Source organism: Sylvia atricapilla, chromosome 1, assembly GCF_009819655.1.
Source record: "Sylvia atricapilla isolate bSylAtr1 chromosome 1, bSylAtr1.pri, whole genome shotgun sequence".
Classification (NCBI taxonomy): Eukaryota; Metazoa; Chordata; class Aves; order Passeriformes; family Sylviidae; genus Sylvia; species Sylvia atricapilla.
Window position 1 is genome coordinate 21,098,174 of NC_089140.1, and position 22,614 is coordinate 21,120,787.

Genomic DNA, 22,614 nt, shown 5'->3' on the forward strand with positions numbered 1-22,614 from the left:
TGATGTGTGTATTTCTAGGCTCAAAACAGCTTGCGACACATTCAGAACAGGCAAATTAAAAACAATTAAATTATGATGTGTTTTTTGTAGAATGCATTGCTTTAGCATTCTAGATAAAGAACAGTTTCTCTGTGCTTTGATTTAGTTCATGTAAGTGCCACTTTCTGCAAAACTTAGCAAATTAAATGCAGTGCAGTTTGGTTAGTCCAATGCCACAAAAATCAATTTACAATTTAGGTTTTATGTTTGGAATTAATTATAGTCTGTTGAAATAACGGAAATCTTACAGTAATGCCAATGGAACACATTGGTATCCTGAGTGTTTTAATTTGCTGGAAAACAACTTGAGCATTGACAACATGCTCTAAGATTTTTCTGATTTGACCTTGATGAACCAGAAAGGATGTCTGCAGACAGCCTGCTCCAAAGGTGGTTTGCTGAACTTCAGCATAAAGAATCCAGCTTTGGCATTATTACCAGAAGGGTCATCTCCCTGGACTCTCTCCAGAACTACTGGGACCATCTGGGAGAATCTTCTCCACATCTTTGCCAGGAAGTATTCAGAGACTGTCTTCTGTTATTCTTAGTGAAGCCTAGGACACTTCCTGATTTAATTCGGGAATATCATAGGTATCTAGATACGATCTCAGTTAACATCTTTTTAAGCAAAATGAGATAGAAACTTCTAAAATATGACTTGGGAACTGCTGATTCCCGGGTCAGTCCATTTTCTAGTAATGAATTACTTCTACTTTTTTTTTTTATATGTAGCTTTACTGTAAGAGTCTGCGCAGATTTTGAAGGTCAAAGTATTTCAGATGAGATAGGTAAGAAATGTTTTCTATTCCTAGAATTTACCCTGTCCTGCTCCATTTCAGATGTATTTTATTCCTACACTTGGAAAGACATTAGGAGTGAGATCCTCCTAAAGCAAGAAAATGCAGTTTAAAAAGAAAGTATTTGTGTGTATGTGTGTGTATATATATTTGTGTGAAAACACAAACATTTTATTACTCACTTAAAGGATTTTTGTTTCAGATTTAGTAATTTTCTAAACAAAATGAAGAATGTACCTTGTTGGAGAAGGTTCTGTTTTGAAAAAAAATAAAGAGACAGAAGTCCTGTGCACATATGATCTGTCAATGAAATAAGAATGCTTAAATTACATGTCCTACATAACTTGGATCACAACCTAGTGACTTTCAGACAGGCATTTAAAGCATGGATTAGTTATTCTTGGAAGACTTCTTTAGGTTAATTAATTGTAATACATAATTAATTCTTTACTATTTTCCTTCTGTTAAATCAATAAGTAATATATTTATTTCTATCCTTTAGTGCTGAAAGGTGAATTACAGTTAGACTCATTGAAACAGAAAGGAGCTGTTAGGAGGACCCTCTTCTTTGATTACCATCAGTCACATCACTACTTCTCCATTGTGATAGAAAAACAGAAACACCTTCATTGCCAGGACTTCCTTGTTTATCTCAGAGTAAGTAGTTTAAAATATTTTTTGTTCTCATCATCATTTGAGTAGTACCAGGGATTTAAAGCTAATAATAAAAAAAGGAGTCACTGAAAAAGAAAGTATAATTTCCAAAATTAGAGAAATGGGATACAATATTGACCTCATTTCTGTGTTCAGTATGTCCAGAGCATACTGCTACCTTGAAAAAATTCCCTCTGTAAATCTTTGGCTATTTTTAATATAAATATTAAAGAAATACTAAATTTGAGGAGTGTAGAATTTCTCTGTGTAAAAATACATTCATTTCACACTCTTCTGGAAATTCTGATCAAATACTGCATTTTCTGATACAAAAATGCAAGATGCTTTCCTTTTTTGGTATCCCTTTACTTTTTTAGTATTCACCATGCAGTAATAAACTAATCATGTTAAATATCATGCCAGTTCGAGTTCAAAAGATTTGAAAGGAGTCTTACCAAAAATATTGGCCTAAAATTCATACATTTTTAAAAATATTTTAAAGATATTTTTAAATATTTCTAGAAAAACCGAAACTATGGAATTGAAATTTTAAAGAAGAAAGGATCAACACTTGCTCACTTGCAGGTGGAGTTACCTCATGCAGTTGAAGTAGATTCCAAGTCTGATCCAAGAAATGCAGTGGGAGGTGAAATGGAGAAGTTTAAGCACTATGTAAGGACATAGCTAGACAATAAAGATGGTTGAATTTTACCATTTCTAATTCTTATAAATTCTTGGTTATGGTACAAACCAGCAATATTACCTCCACAAATCCACACATGCCCTACCTCCATTTCAGAAGCAAGGAGGGCAGTAGCTGATAGGAGTTGGTTCTGTGTGTCTCTCTTAAACAGCTTCATTTTAGGCTAATGCTTTGAAAAATTTCTGAGTCTACTCAGCTCAGCCAGCTTCTTCCAGATGTGGGCCTGTGTAGGCAATGTGTTCTGGGCATTCCAGTTACTGGTGAGTCACTTTGCTTTCCTAATGACACCACATGCAGCCAGACTTTGGCCAGCATCTGTCAAAGAACCATGTCTTTACCTTCAATAAGGACCGTATCTTTACCTTCAGAAGTCTGAATTTGTTGCCATATCATACCAACTGAAATAGTAAACCACTGGTTTTTATTGTGTGATTGTCACTCACAGGATGAAACAGAATTTAGAGATAAATTATCTCCCATCAATATAAACTTCAATTACAGTTTGGATGAATCCAGTTTTGAAGATGGTTTGACTGTGAAGCCAATACTGAACTATTACCAGAAAAACTCACTAGCAGAGCAGGTATGAATTTTGTGTGCCACGTTTTCTGTATATAAACATGAAAGCATTTACAAATATTATGTGTCATCTTCCTTAAAAGAGAGTATCACAGCCAGAAATTACACAACACAAATTTAATTAATACAAATTGTAGATTGAATATAAATATAGAACCAACAGGCCTTTCAAGTATTTCCAAAACTTTCTTTTGCTCATAGTTTTGATTGCCTTCTAGAATATGTAAGCCAAGTTAGTGTGGAAAAGGGCCTGAAGATTATATTGTTCTGCTAAGGACATATTTGACCATCTAAATAATCTCCAACCTCCAGCTACCATGTGAAGAAGAACTTATAGAAAGGATAAAAAAATTAATTCAATAAGGCAGTGCTAGTGGTATTTAAAAAACTTGGGTTAGCAATACTTAATGAAGTGATTTAGACTTTGAGGCATGTACTAATTGTATTACGATTTTTTACTTTGCAATGATACAGGCTTACATTCTGGTTGACTGTGGGGAAGACAACTTATGTATTCCTGACTTGCAACTTTCTGCAGTGCCGTAAGTTAAATTAAATAAATTATTCTGTACATGAGAAAGTTCAGCCACTGCTAACTGTTGCAACAGAATGAAATATGTAGAACACAGTTCTGTTGTTTTTTGTAGCTAATAATTCTTACCTGACTTCCAGATTTTAATTGGTGCATCCATTTCACCTATAAAACTAAGAAATGGAGAAATACACACTTGCAAACCACATTCATGATGTTTAATGGTTATCGTAGAAAATATAGTTTGCAGGTCTTTGTTAGGAATAGTTCCAGTTCTCTGAAAACCAAGAGATGAGACAAATTGTTGTTCATAGGAGGTTTGAAGTTTTTTTATTTCGGTGTGCCAGTGACTTTGACCTTGGACACAATTCTCCTGAACTCAACGTACAGTGAATTAAATTGATCTCAAAATAAAATGTTCAAAACATATCAACTGTTTCTCCTATGGAGGGAGAAATATGCCAAGCAGGACAAGTGGGGAATGTCTGAGAGTTACCTGACTCTCATCAGAATCAGTCTGTAGCTGTGAAACAAAAGGGCACAGGGCCATTGCAGGGTCTCGGGAGAATTTATCTTGTTGTTTGTATCACAATGGACATGAGGAGAAAACTACCACCTTTGTGTCCTCCAGAAAACAATGCCAATGAGACCCCTGTGGCAAGTGCTTCCTCCACTAAATACTTCTTGCTGTTTAGAAAGTAGTCAGGCTCTGAAATTTTATACCAGTTACTTTGAAGTTTTGTGGTAGTCCATTTTGGCCACGGTGGTGTTTTCTCTTGACCTCTTTTCTACCCAGGTGCTGGTGTATTTTTCATGGAGTCATTTTTATAGAAAATGTTTAATTTTGTGTTCAGAGTATTTTCCCGAACAGGGGCTCTGAGAGCCAAATGTCCTTCTGCTTTATTCATATGTAAATCATAATTGTGCATGTTTAACTCCTGACAAGTAGTATGTTCTATACAGGGACACAGATCAGCTAATAATTGGAGAAGAAAACTGTGTCATGCTCATAATAAATCCAAGGAATGATGGGGAAGGAGCCTATGAAGCTGAGCTACATATAAAGATTCCACCTGAAGCAGATTACACTGGGGTTGAACGCAACAACAAGGTAAAGTAAAATCAAAATGTTAGTGATAATGAAGCAGACAACTGAGAGCAAGGATAACCTACACAGGCTGTACCAGCTGAAAGCAGTGCATAAAGAGGTTCTTTTCAGGAAGGGGGATTCCATCAACTTTCAGCTATCCTTGCTTGCACAGCCCAGGGTGAAGATAAGCCATGCCTCCAAAAGATAGGAAGGACGAGACCATTCTGATGAGATCCAGCACAGGTTCAGCTCCTTCCCAGTAACTTATTTATAATACTACACAAATACTGTCACATTTCTTCTAGGAATAGAGGTATTCACATCATTCAGATTTTGAACCAGTAAACAATACCAGTAGCAGAAAGCAATACTGCCAAACTCCCTTAGTGCTTCCAACCTGGGATCCCGTGGTACCAACTCCCACTCAGAGTTAATGAGCCCTGCTAACCCCCAGACATTTGGACACTGCTGTCTCCTCTCACAGTACACCAGTGTTTTACCATTATTAAGGGTGACCCAGTCTCTAATATCCTGAATAGGTGGACATTAACTGTTGGACAAAGTTGTTTTCCCTTGTTGTCAATTCTTTTATGTTACGAATGGACCAAAAATGCAAATTAAAATGTAAAATGTGCCAGTGTTCACAGAAGGACTGACTGAAGTCCTGCTGAGCTGTACTGAACATGCAGTGTTTTTCCTTTTTGGATCTGTTTGTTTTTTAAGAGCAAAGATGAAACACTATCCTGAAAACAAGCAGAGTGTTCGTGTATTCTCTGTTGGAGAGCAAGTCTGAATAGCCTCATCTGCACATATATCTCCCAAGCTGTTGCAACATGAGCCTGCTTTTTTTCTGTTAGTGCCTGGAATGTTCAAAAGGGCCTCAAGGGTGAGAGTGGGAGAAAGCAAGTTAATTTCCTTTTTGAAGGCAAATGTTTTTAAGGAAGTTGAAAGTAACTTACAAGGTATTTCCTTATTCTCTTTCTGTCAGTGACTTTATTAATGGGCTTCTAACCTAGTTTGAAAAACATTACAAGGAGTAATGATCTATCAAAGATGATAGAAATTCTCTGCAACCTCACATCTCAGAAGCATATCTTAAAGACACCAATCTTTTCCTACTGCCTGTTCATTTTGTTCTCTTAGCAAAACCTCTGGTGTTTTGGACTGTAATCTACAAAACTAAAGTTCTCTTTAATATGTTACTAATGGTTACATTTTTCCTTCATTCGTCTATAGAAATCTTTCACTGTTCTTTGGGACTTTACCAAGGTGTCAGAGGAGGCACTGATTCCAACACCCAAGCACATATTAGCACATATCTGTTATTTCAAGGACCTGGGGGTGGGAGTGGGCAAGAGGCTGGACTTGAGTTGGCAATGTGCACTCACAGCCCAGAAAGCCAAATCTGTCCTGGGCTGCATCAGGCTTTCTACTACCTGAAGGGAACCTAAAAGAATCACAGAGAGGCACTTCTTACACTAACATGTTGTGACAGGACAAGGGAGAATAAATTCAAACTGAAAGAAAGTAGGTTTAGATTAGATATTAGGAAAATTTCTTCACTGTGAGGGTGGTGAGGCACTGGAACAGGTTGTCCAGGAAAGCTGTGGATGCCCCATCCCTTGAAATGTTTAAGGCCTGGTTGGATGGAGCAACCTGGTCTAGTGGAAAGTTTCCTGTCCACAACAGGAGAGGGTAGAACTAGATGATCTTTAAGATCCCTTCCAATCCAAACTATTCTATGGTTTGGACCAGGGAGAAATCATTCAAAGCTTTTTATGATATTAGGAAAAATTAATTTTATAGTGTTGACATGATATATTCTTGGAGAGAGGAAGGAAAGATCCTGGTGCTTTGGAAGAATAAAGGAAAGCTAGAATGGATTCAGAAGGAGTTTTAAAGTTAGAATATTTTTTATTTTGACTTTGTCTTTCTTTTGAAGACAAAATTTTGAAAACCCAGGAGACACAATACAACAACTTCATTATTTTCAGATTTTGGGGAAGATAAAATGCCTTTCTGACAAATTCGGTTCTGAATCCTTGTAGATATATCAAAAACTGTCTTCATTTTGTCCACATTTACTTAGCTCACTCCTACACATAATTTATTTCATATTCTTCGCTTTTCATACTTACTCCATTCAAAAAGATGTCATCATGTTCTTTCTGAGAAGAATCAAAACATTAGTCCTACTTTCTACATCATTTTTAGTGTCTTTCTTTCTGCATTTCAAGGACCATTTTCAGGAGGATTACAAATGGCACTGAAAGCAAGTTTTTTTCTTTCTATTGTTTTTAAATGGTAAATGTATATTTTTTAAAACTATGATTTTTGCAATATTATATTTCCATAAGTAAGCTAAAATGTTAATTTGCTACGTTAATTTGAAAAAAAAATTATACTGTTAATTTCTTCTAACATTTTCTAAATGTAAATTCTTCTGCTATCAGGATCACCAAATTCTTAGGGGTCATAGTATAAATGAGCATAAGGGAGTATAAATGAGAGGGACTCAATTCATTAAACTTACAGGGCTTTGAGAAAATACAGTAATTTGAACTGACAAGATAACAGAAGAAATCATCACACTGAATGCAGTAAACACTGAGGCATGTGGAAGAAAAAGTCCCTCTGTCTGCAGGCACTTTTTGAGGCAGGGCTAGAGATGAAAATTACAGTTTTCATGTCAGTTGTGGTGGAGTCAGGATTTCAGTTCTTTTATTTGTGTTTTTGTTGTATCCTGACAATAGGGCATCTGTGACTGCTCCTGAAATATACTTAATTTAATGCAGACCAATTTCAGCAGACAGGTCAATTTATGATAGAGCCCATTGCAATCATGTTCTTAAAGCTCTGCCTCTAGGATTGCATTTCCTCTTGGTTGCATCCGTGTTTACAATCCTCTGTGTGGCTGTTTTTCTCCAAACTGCGGAATTCCTGGTATTAAGGCAGAGATAAGATTCTTCTCTGAGCCAGTTAAGGAGTTGACTGAGACCAGAATAAATGAAATGTAATCAGCTGAATAAATCACTTGATAAATTTCTGATGGAACTGAAATATCTGTAGAATCAAATAATTCAATTACACTGTCATAATTTCAAAGTGACTGTATGCATAGAGGATATTTATCTATTGTGGGGCTATTCTGGATTAAGTCTATCTAATAAAGAAACACACGTTAAGTGCTTAATAGAGAAATGCCTTGGGTGCCTCCTGTCCAGCCCTGCTTTTTTTTATTCATGTTAACAATGTATTATTCTGTATCATTTGAACACTTGGAAGCTGTTGAAGTCAAAAACTTAACTGAAAATTCATTTGCCTTCTACCTCCTCCCTTCAGCTTTATGCAATTTAGTGTTTGACCTGCCTCAGTTGGCATTATCTTCTTATCTTGGACCTGATTTTGTAGAGTGCTGCACACAGACTGTGCAACTGCATAAAAAAAATGAACAATATTTTGCAGAAATGTGATCATATGCAAGTGGAGACACAAGTGAATGTCTGTGATCTTAAAGTTTGAGGTCAGGAAGATGATTTTGGAGCTTCATTGATTCCTGCAGATACTGACACTTCCTTTAGTCAAAAACTAAGGATTGAAATAGAATGACTTTTAATGAACTCAAGTGTGTTTTTCATCAATTGTATTGTGGAAACATTTAGAAGGTCCAGAAACCAGGTAAATGAGAACATTACCACAGCTTCACTAGCTCCTGGAAACCCATTGGCTTGCAGCAACTCTTCATATGCAGTAGGTGTGAATTTACTGAAATTATCTGCAGAGAAGAAAGTATAACCATGTTACATTTCCAACAGTAGATCCAGAGACAAGATATACTGCTGTATGGTACATCCTTACACTAAAACAGTCACTAACATGACTGTGTGTTTGAACCCCCATTGCCTGGATACTGTGCACTAACCCTTTGCTCCATGACAGCGTTGCCCATTTTGAACAGCTCAATCCTACTTTAGCCGGAAAACCTGGGACCCAAATTCTTACGGAATAATTAGTAAATCAGGCAAATACAAAGCACTAACAGATATTTGTTACACACCAAAAACATTATGTATTTTGGCAGAGCCACCTCTGCTTAGGCTGGAAACTGCAGAGTGGTAAAATCACATCCAGAGAGGTATTGCAGTGGATAAGCTCTGAGCCATTTCCCCCCATGCCTTTCTGAACTATAGCATGGCACTCTTAAAATACGAAAAGGACCTGGAACATTTTTGCCTTACGTGGAAATTCTTAGACTAGGTATATTGTGGCTGGCTCGATGAGATGTGATTTGAGCTTGGTGAAGGCAAAGACTACTCTTCATACATCAACTAGATACATACATATCCATCAACTAGAAGATGGTACCTAATCCATCCCCTTTCCCTCAGAAAATAAAATTGGAAGGTGATGATAAAGGAAAGAGGAAGTTTTTTCTTGCCAGCCTGTTGTGTTTGGCTGTTGTAGCATCAATTAGTAATTCATCACTACAACCACAAAAAAGAGTTTCAAGTTTTTAGATTTCCTGGATTACTTAAATCATCCAATCATTTTCTAGTTAAAATGCACCCTGGGAGCATATGTGGTAGTTGTTGGGGTTTTACTTCTCCTCGAGGCTGCCAAAAAAATCATGTTTTGCTACAGAAATGTGAATTGCTACCTATGTCATGTAGAAGGCCTTTGTGGCAAACCCTTCCATCTGGCTAAGCTACGTGTGAATACACTGATACTGACAATAGTAGGTGTACAAGTCTCAGCTATTGCTAGCTTCCTGACTGGTTTTAATTTTCTTGTATTGTACTTAACCACCTCAAAAAGGTGATGAATGCAAAAACAAAGACAGTGAATCTCATTATGGAAGGAATTCTATCACAGTTGATCCTTTGTCACATCTTCATACTGCACAAATTAGCTTTTGTGATGCTGGTCATACAAATTCTGCACCATTAATCATTTTTAGTCTAGGAACATAACCACCAGATTGCGGAAGGACTACTTGAAAAATTCCTTTATTTTCTCAGCCTTTGAGGAACAAAAAAAAAAGTGTGAAAAGGGCTGATTTACTCTGTGCTGGTCTATGATGCAGCATCTTTAAAGAAACTGCCAAATATCTAATATAAATGAGTATTTATTTCTAACTATTAGACCTCAATTTCAACCCCCCTCCCCCAATTAAAGCAAAACTATAGACCCACACATCAAGATCAAATGGACAATTTTCCAGACAAGTTTGATTCCAACTGTGTTAACACCCTCTTTTCTCCCATGTGTTGCTTCCCACCTCTAATTAACCAGCTGGAAAGAGTGTAAAAATGCTTCCCTCCCAACCCTAGAGAGGCTTGGGGAGGCTATTAGTGCACTGGACATGCTGTGTAACAAACTTTGTTTCCTCCTAGCAAACTATAAAAATGTCAGCATACAATGAGGTGTGTGCTGAGGGCATGCTTCACATGGGCTCAGTTTAGGACATGCCCTGTCTTTTCTTTTAATGTCAGGAAATTATGAGGACATTGTGTCCATACTGCCTTTTACAGATAGGGCAAATTGGACCAGAGATTTCCCAGGTCGTTTTATGTCAAGGCCATGAACTTGCTCACACTGCTTCATCTGTGAGAATCACAAATGAGCAGAAAGGTAATGCAGCTTGCTGCATCCTGCTTTTACAAAGCTGGTTTACTTCTGCACATATGTGGAAATACCTTAATTTACTGAATATGTCAGAGAGGAAAACAGAAAAAAAACTCCCCGCATTTTACTTAAACCACCCACATTTTATTGCTTTGCATTATTATGTATCTCCTAGCTTGCACTATTTTACAGCTGTTCCTCCTCTTGTAGAGTTGGTTTTGTTTACAGATGATATTGCTAGTATTAAAAATTGCTGTAAACAACAAAAATCTTTATATCTGATAATGTGAAAGTCTATCTCCTTTGTTGCTAATTTATAAACACATAGAGCAGTTTATGTTTTAACAGAAGTATTTAATATTCTAAGTATTTTACCACAGATTGGAAAGCAAAGATCTAGAATAGATCCATACTCAAGTTTTGCTAATGTCAGAAATTCATTATAGAGACTTCTGGTGATGGATAAGCATGTAATTACTATGAGACCTGTTCTCACTTATTTTCGCCTACTCTTCATTTCTCCGTTGATTCATTGTGGCTGTATGAATGATTCACAACAACAAAGCAGTATGGTAAAACTAGACATTAGAGTGATCTCATAATGATTCTTAAGGTACTGGGAAACTATCCTGTTTGTTTTTCCCTGGCATCAGTTTTCCCCCATTGTCAGACAATAACCAACTAAATGTTTTGATAGTGCACTGAGCAGGTGTCCAAAATCAAAAGAAAGGTCACAGTCAAAAAGGCATCACTTTCCCAACTGGATGCATTCCACTGTGATCTCTGACCTCTGTATTGGTGTCCTTTTGTTGCAGGCACTGCGCGTATTGAGCTGTGATTACAAGATGGAAAATGAAACTAGAATGGTGGTTTGTGATCTTGGGAACCCCATGGTGGCTGGCGCAAACGTAAGGGAAAACTAGATGCATTTACTGATTTTTATCTAATTGAATTTTAAAGGGGAACAAATGGAAAATTATTCAATTACCAGAATGCGTCCCAATAAGCAGCACATAAACCAAATTATCTACCTGGACAAGAATTTGTTGGTGTAATATGAGGCAGAAATGTGCTTCTGAAAAATGAACAACTTGTTTTTCTAAAAGATTAATTATGCTAGAACTTGGGGTTTATGTCACTCAAAGAAAATGAGAATGACTCAATTTATCACTATAATTTCATTAGAAGTTGCACTAGGATAATGAGAATTCCAATCTATAATGTGATTGGTTTACTTCTCCCTTTTAGTATTCCCTCTACTTAAAATACACAGATACATGTATAGTAAATGACAACTTCTTCAGTGTGATTCTCATTTTGAGTGCATAGGGGTTGTCTTACCAGTTTGTATCACAATTTGTATCAAGGAAAGTGTGTTTGGAATAAACATTTGCTTTAAAGTTATTATTTTAATCCTAAAGCTTTTTCCTAATACAGCATCTCATAAATCTTACTACACATTAGATGAAATAATGGTAGCCTTGTTTTTGGAGAAAAGTGGAACTGTGTAATAACTAATGATAAACACTAGATAAGGATAAAAATAGGTTTGGAGATAAAAAATTTTACAGTTGTCATTCTTTTGTCCCTTTTTCATAACAAAACAAGCCAGGAAATCCCAGAAGTGTTAAATCCAGGAATGTTCAGCTATGGATGCTCTTGCAGAGGAATTTAGTGTTTATCATAAACTCCTAAGTTCTATGAATATTTAACTAAAAAAAAAATAATCCAAATATTGATACCTAAATAAAAAACTGTCCTAATAAAAATGAAGCAGTGAACAGCATAAACACATATCAGGAATAACTAACAGCTTTTAATGGAAACCTGCTACTGTTTTAATTTCATATTGGACAGCTTTGCAAAGAAACCAAAGCAAATTTCTCTAGTATTTTCAAAATCCCTACTAAGTTAAGGTTTATCCTATGGAAGATCAATATATCAATCTTCAGCCTCTCTACAGAGGGTAGCTTTCCTGGCCTCTTTTAAGCTTGAAGCAGTTCATGTCTGACCATTGGTAGAAAAACAAAATGGGTCGTATCATTGGAGATTGGGACTAGAATAAGTTTCTTTGGTTCTTAGGGATAGCCTCAGATCAGCCATAGAATGTTAGAAGGTCAATGAGGGCAGGTGTCTCATTCAGTGTTCTGCTTATATGGTCACAGGCAGTCCCAGAGATTCTTTGGAGCTACAGGGAGGTGGAAAACATTGAAAATTGAACTCTAGGTGATGGATCTCCTGGGAAGAGGAATCTTCCTGGTGCAGACTTCATTGAACTAGAAGTCTGAAGAGACTATAAACATTATCTGAGAAGGACATAGACAAGAAGGCCAAAAGATTTTGTAGGTTTTGTTTTTTTCTACTTAATGAACCTAAAAAGTAAAAGTAATTGAAAATATTTCTGAGGAATGGAATTTTCATAATGGGATGATGGGATGCAGTGATGGGCCAAAGCATGAGACAAATTCCAATTCAAAGCAAATAATTTCTAGTATTGAGAAGACAGCAGTTTTACTTATCTGCTTAGTAGTTTCCTAGTTAGTCTCAAGGCAGACGCAAATTCTCAGGGTACAGACAGAAGTGGACAAGAATATTGTGGGTGATTGGGATGCAGTGGGGTTGGGCAGGAGAGCATAAACCCTTTGGGCTGGAAGAGAAAAGGAAGAACAAACACAAGAGACACTAACTTGTATACCAAGAAGAAAATCTTTGTAGTTTGCATATTGTCATAAGCATAAGTGATGGAAAGGTCTAAGTGTAGAGGTGTTAGACTACAGACCCTTGTACACCTCCCTTTGAATCCAAAGCCCTGTTTCCACATAATCCTTCACCCAAAATGCTAGCAGTGTGAGGACTTCAGGAATGCCATTTGGTGGCCACTAAAACATTACTACTCTCACCTGTCTCTATGAATTTTCACAGCATAAATAATCCTTTTCTTCAGAATCTACTCTAGGACTGCTGTAAGTTCCATTACCAGATACTCCTAAGCAAACTACTTCATAAAGAGAGAAGCAGCAGAATAAAACAGCAGGGTTCATAAAATATTCAAGGGTTTTCTACTTTATAACAAAATAATTCAGCCCTTTAAAACTGAGGCATACAAATGTAGAGCATTACAAAGCCAGATGGCAACACTGTTTGATTAGAGTAAGTGAAATCTTAAATCCTAAGTTTATCTTTGAAGCCAGCTCTCCTGGACACTCAGTAAAGGTGAAAGGACTTGTGTTCTTCCAGTCAAAACATATTAATGATGGCAAATGTACTTCCAAAAGCAAAATACCAAACCTTTGTACAAATTGCATAAATCTCAAAAGGTTGCTCTGATCCATTTCCAGTTTTGCAAAACAATTCTGCTCTGGCAGGAGATCACAAAATAGTCAGAAAGGGACTCTTTGTGGAAGTTGTGAGTGGGAAGGAAGGGTTAGGTCAAAATTGAACATTCCTAAAACTCTTTAACTATTGAGTCACCCTAATGACTTGCCAGCACCCTGAAATCCTAGAATTCTTGAGCTCTTGAAGATCAACTTCTGAGTATGAAGGTTTTGTCGAGATTTGTAATATAATCTGTGGGATATTACTGCAGCAGACTGTGGGGTTGTAGTGTTTACATCTTCGAAGTGCATTATGTCATCTGTATTCTTAGAATTGTTTACTGGGCACAAAAAAGTACTTCACCTTTTCAGTAATGTCTTTGAAGTTAATAAAATAAATAAATAAATAAATGGTAAGGAAAACCTCAATGCCAAATGGCCCAGAAGGCAAACTAAATATCTGACAACATCTCACTGGCAAAGATTGCTCAACATACTTATTTATGACACTGAAATGAATCAAACTGACAAGCTTCCCAATGCCTGTTCAGTGGCATTAGCAAGTGAGAAGATCCTAGTAGAAAAATCTCTAAGTTTAATAGAAATAAGAAGACTGAAGGCTTGGAAGATCTTGCCTATTTCTTGGTATGTACCCAGACTAATTCTTCAAGAGTGCAAAGTTTTATCTTCCTAATGCACTGTAAGACACTTCAAAAAAAGCTACACCCCTGTCTCCCAGTAGACTCCTAAATTCTGTCAAACATAATAGATTAAAACTTATTACTAATAGCAGAAATGTCATGTATTTCAAAGATACATGATGTTAAAAACATGAAAATAATGTAATTTTAATGAAACTAACTTCACTTTGGAAATTTTAAGTAAAAATAAACCATTCTGATAAAATTTATGTCCTAGTAAAATAAGGATGTTGAGTAATTACTAAGTTATAGGTTCAAGCAAGTTAAACTCCTTTGGCCTCAGTGGGTTTTCAGCAAGGGCATGCGATCATCTCTTCCCCATTATTAGTAGCAATGTCAAGGGTTACTTGACATTAACAAAGTTGTGACTATACAAAGACAACATCTGCAACTTATTAGAGTTGTACAGTAGGAGTGTTTCACTATTAAATAGGAGATTTAACCTCAGGGGTTTAATAGATCATCAAAACTGCAGATCATGTCTGCTCTGTTTGATGAAAATGTTATCTTTGCTTCATCAAATCTTTTTTCTGCTATAAGTGGAAACAAATTTAGACTGGTTAGTAAAAACAGTAAGAAAAACAGTGAGTTTAATATTTGGAAATTCTTGTCTAAAAGACTAAAGAAAGTTATTATCTTTTTAAAGGTGAATGGAATATCAATAGAGTTGCTAATATCATCTCCAAAAAGTTAAAAAGAGCTTACATCTCTATTCCAAGTATATTCTATTCAACTTCTGAATAATTTAATGAGCACTCTCTTTTCTGAGAGACTCTGAAAGGTTTTGCTTTTAAAAGGAGAGAGCAACTGTAACTATGACATTAAGATAATCAGAATTCACAGATTTGAACTCACTATTCCATTTATGATGACAGTATTGCTTCAGCATGAGTCAGCTGAAAGTAGTTGAAACATGTTAGGTAAGTTTTGTTCTGGTGATGGATAGCATTGCACCTCTGCAAATGAAGAAATAGGAGAACTGAATGAAAAAAAAATTGGTGGGAAAAAGGAATTGCTTTAACATATGAAATGACATCCACAGAGGAAAATTCCTCATCTTTAATGATGTTGAATGTAAGTCCCTACATTGGAGTGTCCTGTGGTTCACAAGGTTTTCTTAAATATTCTAAGGAAATTATGCCAAGCAGATAGCTTTTTTTTTTTCTCCCCCACCCCACTCCCACATGTAGTCAGACATTGGCAGAAAAGAGGGAATGATGTCCTCATTTCCTGATGCCTTTTGATGAATTTCTCAGGAAGATTATTTACCCACATGGAAGATATATCTATGTGTTACCGTCCTTTTTTAAAAAATGGAAGTACAATGTTCATGTTACCCTGCAAAAAATTCTGCCATCAGGCCAGATGGAAGGTAGAGGGGGAGTGAGATGTTGTAGGAATTGCAAAATTCACATTTTGAAAATTATCAGATTTAAAACGTGCAGTTGAAATAATGAAAACAATAATTTAAACATTACAATAGAATTTAATTAATTTAACATTGAGGGCAGATGGCATCTCCTGTTACTCACCTGCCACTTCCATACTGGGGTTATAAATATGTCCAACAAGAGGCTTGCAGAGACCCCACCATGGGATATTGTACATTCCTTCTCTAGTTAGCCCTTCTCTCTTCTGAATAAACTTAATCTGCTTATCCCTGCTCTTCTTGCAAAACAAATAGAAATTGTCAAAGGGAGGAAGCCAGGCCTACTTAAACACAGGGCAGCATCAGTGGAAGGATTCACCTCCCTCAGTTTTGGGAACTCTGTGTTTTACTCTCTCCTCTGGTCACTCACTCCAAGTTGTGGCAAATTGAACTGCATATATAACTTTGAAGCTGTATTCCTCTTAACAGAACTGCAATGGAGAAAAGAATCAAACTAAAAGTATACTAAAATAGCTGCTAATTTAGCCTCGGGTGCTCAGTCAGCCTCACAACACCTAAAGCATGCAGTGCAGAACTCCCAGGTGCAGAGACCATACAGGGACCAGGAAGCCCTGCAGACCTGGACAAAGGCGTGCATGGATGGAGGCAGGGATGAGAGCTGCCAGACAACTATTATTTTCTTTTGGCTTCACTTGGCTTGGCAAAGCAAAGCAAAGACTGTCTGGATGAAGAAGGGCCCACTGCTGTGTTCTTGGGAGTGTGCTTCTCTATTCCTCTGATCTTTCCTCTCTCCAGCCAAGTTTTCCATCTGGTGGCATACACAGGCAGGATGGTATTTTTTCCTGAGAACAACTAGATGATGTTATTTCATACTAAGTTTAAAAGGCAACAGTATCCAGTATAAGTCTGTGAAATGCAATGTTGAACTGTACTGCTTTATTGATCTGGAGAGATCAATTGTTTCAAGTAACCTATTCTTTTGTTTCTTTCTCAGTTCTCTACAGGCATTCGATTTTCTGTTCAGCATTTTGAAAATGCAGATTTCAGCATCAATTTTGAGCTGCAAATAAAAAGGTTAGATATTTTATCAAGGGCATGGTTATTTAAATTATGAACTCCTCTTGGCATATGAAGTTTGTTATATAATAAAGTCCTTCTTAAGTATCAGTAATAATTTCAGGGATTTTCCTATGGTAGCTTATATCATGAGAATTTTTGAGGTTGGAGACTTGTTAGCTGTTACGAAAATCAGTCTTATTTCTTTAAAATGCATATTAACTGATTTTGGTCAATAATCCAAGAATCTTCTACAGATTTGTCAAATCCAAACTTTATTTTCTACATCAGAGTTAATAAAGGGTAATCACTTTGTAACCAAGGTGAATATGTACAAATCTGTCATGCTGTGAATTAAACCAGACATGCTGCTTCTTCACAAAAATTTAGAAAATAAGAGGAAAGCAGTTAAAATCTGCTCAGCAGATTTACTGGCATGGAGAGAACTGTCTCAGTTTGATGCAGGTGAACCTTTGTAATTTTTTCATTAGATTCCTCCCCATTTGTGGGCCTCACATATTAATACTGTAGAATCTTGTGTTTTATGCTGAAGAGTACTGTTTCCAAAAAAGCAGAGTGGGCTAGGTTAGGATAACAGCAAAAACAAACCTGGGACTTTTTCAGTAGGTGGCAGGGCTTCTGCTCCATCTGTCCTCATCAAATGCACACTGGAGTTCTCTATGGGGCCCTCTCTGCCCCACATGCAGAGACTTAATTGCTAATGTTTGGCCTTTTATGAGGGCCTTGATCATGTTCATTATGGTAAATAACTGAGACATTTAAAGTGCTTAAGTCATGTCTCCATAATGTAACCCTTGAAAGGAAAGGACATGCAGAAACTCAGGAAGGGCACAGCGATGCCACAGAAGTCCATTAGGTGCTTGGTCAGGCCTCAGCCCTGTCCCTGGAATCTGGCTGGGGATCATGCAAACCTGGACGTGAGCTCCTCTGGAGAGAGACACATTTACTTGTAGGTCCCCTGTCCATGCCACTATTCATTTCTTAATGCAAGCAATAGTTTTAAGTGGTTATCCAAGGCTCATGTCACTACCCTTATCATGCTGTGAAATTGAGGAGGTCCAGAGCTTTTTGGGTAGTTAAATCTGTCTAAGAGTTGAGTGTAAGTAACTGTTTTTAAAAAGTGACAAGAATCTCCTGAGGAATAAGCCTGAACTTCAGGAGACAATAACATCTCATGCTTCTTCCACGAGTGTGACTCGTAAAATGTAAAGAAAGGAAATGTGTTGGGCTACAAACTGGTATGAAAATGCTAAAGAGCACACAGGTATTTAAAAACAACAAAAAAGGAAAAAGTAAAGGAGTAAAATTTCTTGCATAGGGAATGTACCCTACAGTTAAAACTCACTGCTTTCTACATTTGTTCACAAGCAGCAGGACAATTTGTGTGTTTCTATATCCTTAGTGAACAAGGACAAGGTAAAACAATGCTAAAAGAAAAATGGAACAGAACTCCATGAGGCAAAATGAGGAAATTGCCTAAATAGAGGCAAGAATACATCTGAATTTGAGTCCTAGTTTAATTTTCTTCAAAATAGAGAACTTTCATTTGCTTCAAAACATCAAGAGGAAAATAAGTATTTTGATTTGGAAGACTGAAGTTCATTCTTACAAGAAACAAGCAAGAGGCTGAGTAGTGTCTTGAAATCTGATTCCTTTTCTGATGTGGATATTGCTATGCAGTTATGTACCCCTTAGAGAGAGATGTCTTGGCACTTTTATTTAAACTATTTTCTTCTCTAAAAATGCCATAAAGCATGAACAAAGTTTGAACACCAGATATACATGACCAAAATCTGTATTTTAATTCTACGGAAAGTAGGAGATGAATATGCAAATTGGAGGGCAGCTTATTCTAACAAAGGCAGCGGTATAAAAATTTTTATACTTGAAGCAATTTTTGTACATTTATACTCAAAACAATGGTTATAGAGGATTACATAAAAGTTAAGATAATGTTTGATGGGAATCTGCATTACTTTACAAGCAAATTAGAGCTGCTCTTAATTTTAGCAATCTGTGGCCAGAAAGCCTGGATCAAAGCAGTGTTGCTCTTCTCAGGAGTCAGTCACTGGGAATGCTGACCTCCTCTGAATGTTTCCAATTGACTGATGCTGCCCAGATGTGATAACAGCAAACTGAGAGAGCAATTGAAGCTTAGTGTTCATGGAGCAAGGAAGACCACACTTGATTGAAAAAAAAACCCCAAATTTAGTGTCTTTAATCCCATAATTAAATAAATTCTAAGTCTGTAATTACTATCTTCACGAATTTCAACCTGCAAACCTTTCTTTATATGAATGGGCTATTATCACAGGAGTAGCCCTTTGAAGTAAGAGAAACTACCTTTATTACTAAGGGTTTGCAATAAGAAAAGACAGTAAGATGAGTGAGAGCTCTAGATTTTAAACACAGAGATCTGTTTTCACTTCAAAGTGGTTTTAAAAATGTAAACACTCTGGATAGGGGAGGGAATAAAATAAGAAAATGAAAGAAACAATTGATCTTTGGTTCTTTTTCCCCAAAGACTCTGTCATGCAAAAGTCACAAGTTTGGAGAGTCATAAAAATAAATTTTATTCTAACAAAGCCTGTCTTGTTCATTAACACTGTCTTCCTGAAATGCATGAAGCAAACTTCTATTCTATAAAGATACTTTTATCTACACAAATAGCCAAGTTGTACAAGAGAATTTACATGATATTCTGAGCCAAATAAATTTGTGTCATCTTATTCATCATCACAAGATTCTTTAAAGGAAGCTTGAGTTGAAGATATTATTAAATATGTGATGAGCTCAAATAATATGCAACTTAAATACCAGTGTCCTACAAGACTGAAGACTGGCAATAGTAATCCTATTTTGTAATATGTCCAGTGGGCCTTATGGATTGAGTGATACAATAATCTAGAGTTCTGATATAAAACCTTTGTTAATACTTGTACATATATTTTTCAGTTCTAACAAGATAAATCCCACCAGCAACTTAGTGAACCTCCATATCAACATCAGTGCTATGGCTCAAGTACAGATCAGAGGGTAAGAATTCAACTATTTCAACTCATTATGATAACTATGTTTTTAGAGAATCTTTCTGCATATGATAATCTTGTGTACTGGATCTTTTGGGATATTGTAAACCTAAATGCATTATCCATCTAAGGACACTTGGGTCTCACCCTTGCAAACCTTGCAGGATGGAGCTGCCACAGACTTATTGAGTGTCTGTGCGAACACAGCAACCTAAAGAATCTCGCATTGTGGGAACACCTGTCAGAGCCAACATTTTATCTAGGCATTCAAATTGTGCATGGATGTTACTAATATAAAATGCCTGCTCATATATGTAGGTCTTCTTGTGCAACCACTTGGACACTTAATGCTGAATACCAAACAGAATCTACTGCTTTTATGGCTGGAAATGTGAAACACATTATAGCAAGGCATGTCCTAATAGAGAGCAGAGTGAGCCCTTTGGAGAAAAGATGAGTAAGAAATGAGTTATGATAAACTGTTCACTGACACAAAGTATATAAAAATTAAACACAGGATATGGCCAAAAATGATAATTTCTATCTCTGTTTTCATATACAGTTTAATTTTGGAAATTATACAATGCAATTAGGTGATAATTGCCAACTGACCATGAGCCAGCACTGTGCCTATGTGGCCAAGACAGCCAGTGGCATCCTGGCTTGTGTCAGACATAGTGTGGCCAGCAGGCATTGAGCAACCCTCTGTCCTTGGCTCTGGTGAGGCCATACCTCGAATACTGGGATCATTTTTGCACCCCTCACTACAAGAAGGACAATGAGGTACTGGAGCAAGTCCAGCAAAGAGCAATAAAGCTGGTGAAGGGCCTGGAGCAGCTGAGGGAGGTGGGGGTGTTCAGCCTGGAGAAAAGGAAGCTCAGGAAGACATTATTGCTCTCTACAATTAACTGAAAGGAGGTTGTAGTGTGGCGGGAATCAGTCTCCCCTCCCAGGTAACAAGTCACAGGACAAGATGAAATGGCCTCTAGTGACAGCAGGGGAGGTTCAGTTTAGATGTAAGGAAAATTTTCTTCACAGAAGGAGTTGTCAAGCACTGGAAGAAGCTCCTCAGAGAAGTGTCACCGTCACTATCCTGGAAGATACTGAAAAGACATGCAGATCTGGCACTGAGGGACGTGATTTAATGTGAACTTGACAGAACTAGTTTTATACTTGGACTCAATGATTTTCCAGTTTTTTTCCAATCCAAATGATTCTAAGATTTTATAAGAATATTAGAGTCTCCCATAAAAGATTGGAACTAGACTCCTATTCTGGCATCTTGGAGGAAGTTGGGAGGATGTCTTTTTAAAGGAAATAATCGCCCCCAATGTTTTTTGGCTGGGATATCAGATTTCCTACATCTCCTCTTATGAAACTACAGCTCAAAAAATCCCTTAACTGTTATCAGCTCTGCAAGGGTTGAACAGGAGCTACAAGGCCCAGATTCACTTTCACAGTCAGGCCATAAGGCTTGGCTAATACAAGAGGGGTAGATGTTTCTTACGTGATGCACCTCAAAGGGCTGCCATAGATGTAAAGAAATAAAAATGCATTTATTTATGGGTTTTTTTGATTTATAAAAATGTTTTTATTGTTGTCACTTCTGAAACAATATGACTACCTAGTGCTAGTAATAAGTCAGATATTTTTGCAGGTCACAGAGAATATGTTTTCTGCTCTAATATTCAGTCTATCTGCTCTAATCTGGTCTAATATTCAGTCTAAATCAGAGAGATTTTTAAACGATTTTTCATCATATTTTGTTAAGAAGAGCCTAAAACTAGTCAGGTGGAGAAAAAAGACTGGCACTCAGAGACTGTGTGGATATATGTTAATTATTTTATTTCTGAAAAGGAACACTTGACAGACAACATGTTTAATAAGAACAGAAGTGAGAATATAATTTCATTTTCTGTAGCTAGTGGTGATCTAAGGAAAGCAGCTGGATAGAAAGAGAGGTGAAAAATACAAAAGGTGTAATACAAAGTAGAGGTTGAGGAAAAAAGAATCAAAAGTGTTATTTAATGGGCTACAGATGTGTGAGAGTGTTGGGAGCCAGTGGCTGCTAGGTCTTGCCATGGGTGAACACCCAGGCTGAGGACTGTCTGGGCTTCCAGACTGGAACAGTTATGGTTACATATACAGGACTTCCCAGTAAGGGTTGCTTCCAGCGCTGTAGTTTCTATTTTTTTAGTGAAGTCTCTCCTCACTTTAACAAAAAAGTCTTACAAACTTTTGATTCTTTGAAGATTCTTTGGAAACTTTGCCTCCATCATGCTTTTTCTGTGCCATAGTGTGTTATTTTTAATGAAACAGGTAAATGACCACAAAATCCTCAGTTCCTCTGAGCTTGGTGATAAGTGGAAAAAGTTGCTTGAATTGCTACCTGCAGTTCTAAGAAACAGGTTATTAAATGCAGTGGAATTACTTAATTGAATGACTTCCAGTTTCTTTCCTCTTAAGTATTTTAGTTTTCTTATTAGCTGTAGCATTCCCAACTGCTTTGTTGACAGATTTTACTAATTACTCAGAGATGCTAAAACATGCAGTTCCAAAGGAATTGCTCACTGTTTCCTAGATAAAAATAAAAGAGAGACTGTGTCCACATTTGGACTGGAAAATATCTTGCATTAGTTTCTTTACTTTTCTGAGAGTTACACAGAGTAGAACTGGATGCATTAAACGTTTTACTGAGGAAAAATAAGTAGTTATGAAATTGTGCATATGCACACATGCAGATATACTTGCAGAGTCGGACCATGCAAATACTCCTTCTGTGAGAAAGGAATAAATCTTCTTCAATATCCTATTTCAAAGAACAATAACATAACTCCTTAAAAAGTTCAATAAGCAGTTGCTTTGATAATAAGATTTGATTATTCTGCTTACCTTTCTTCGTCTATAAAAACGTAAGAGTTTTGGTATTGTCATTGTTATCTCCCACTGCTGAAAAAGCACTAGAGGAGTGAAGGATTCAGAAAGGAAGTAATTTGGATTGAGAGGATTTAGACCTGGCAGAATTTTTATTGTATATCCTCATATAAGTCTTTTCTGTGGGCCGTACTTCATTTATCTTATTTT

The 22,614-nt window shown here is 36.7% G+C and overlaps 1 protein-coding gene across 1 annotated transcript in view; it reads left to right on the forward strand.

Annotated features, from left to right (window-relative positions):
• Window positions 1-22,614, forward strand: part of ITGA8 (integrin subunit alpha 8) — a 112,171-nt gene that overhangs the window by 51,285 nt on the left and 38,272 nt on the right. Inside the window, exons 16-23 of the mRNA XM_066316781.1 lie at window positions 772-827; window positions 1,339-1,493; window positions 2,639-2,776; window positions 3,247-3,314; window positions 4,268-4,415; window positions 10,835-10,927; window positions 16,419-16,498; window positions 19,457-19,537. Coding sequence (XP_066172878.1) covers window positions 772-827; window positions 1,339-1,493; window positions 2,639-2,776; window positions 3,247-3,314; window positions 4,268-4,415; window positions 10,835-10,927; window positions 16,419-16,498; window positions 19,457-19,537 — 819 coding nt within the window. The remainder of the gene's footprint in view (window positions 1-771; window positions 828-1,338; window positions 1,494-2,638; window positions 2,777-3,246; window positions 3,315-4,267; window positions 4,416-10,834; window positions 10,928-16,418; window positions 16,499-19,456; window positions 19,538-22,614) is intronic.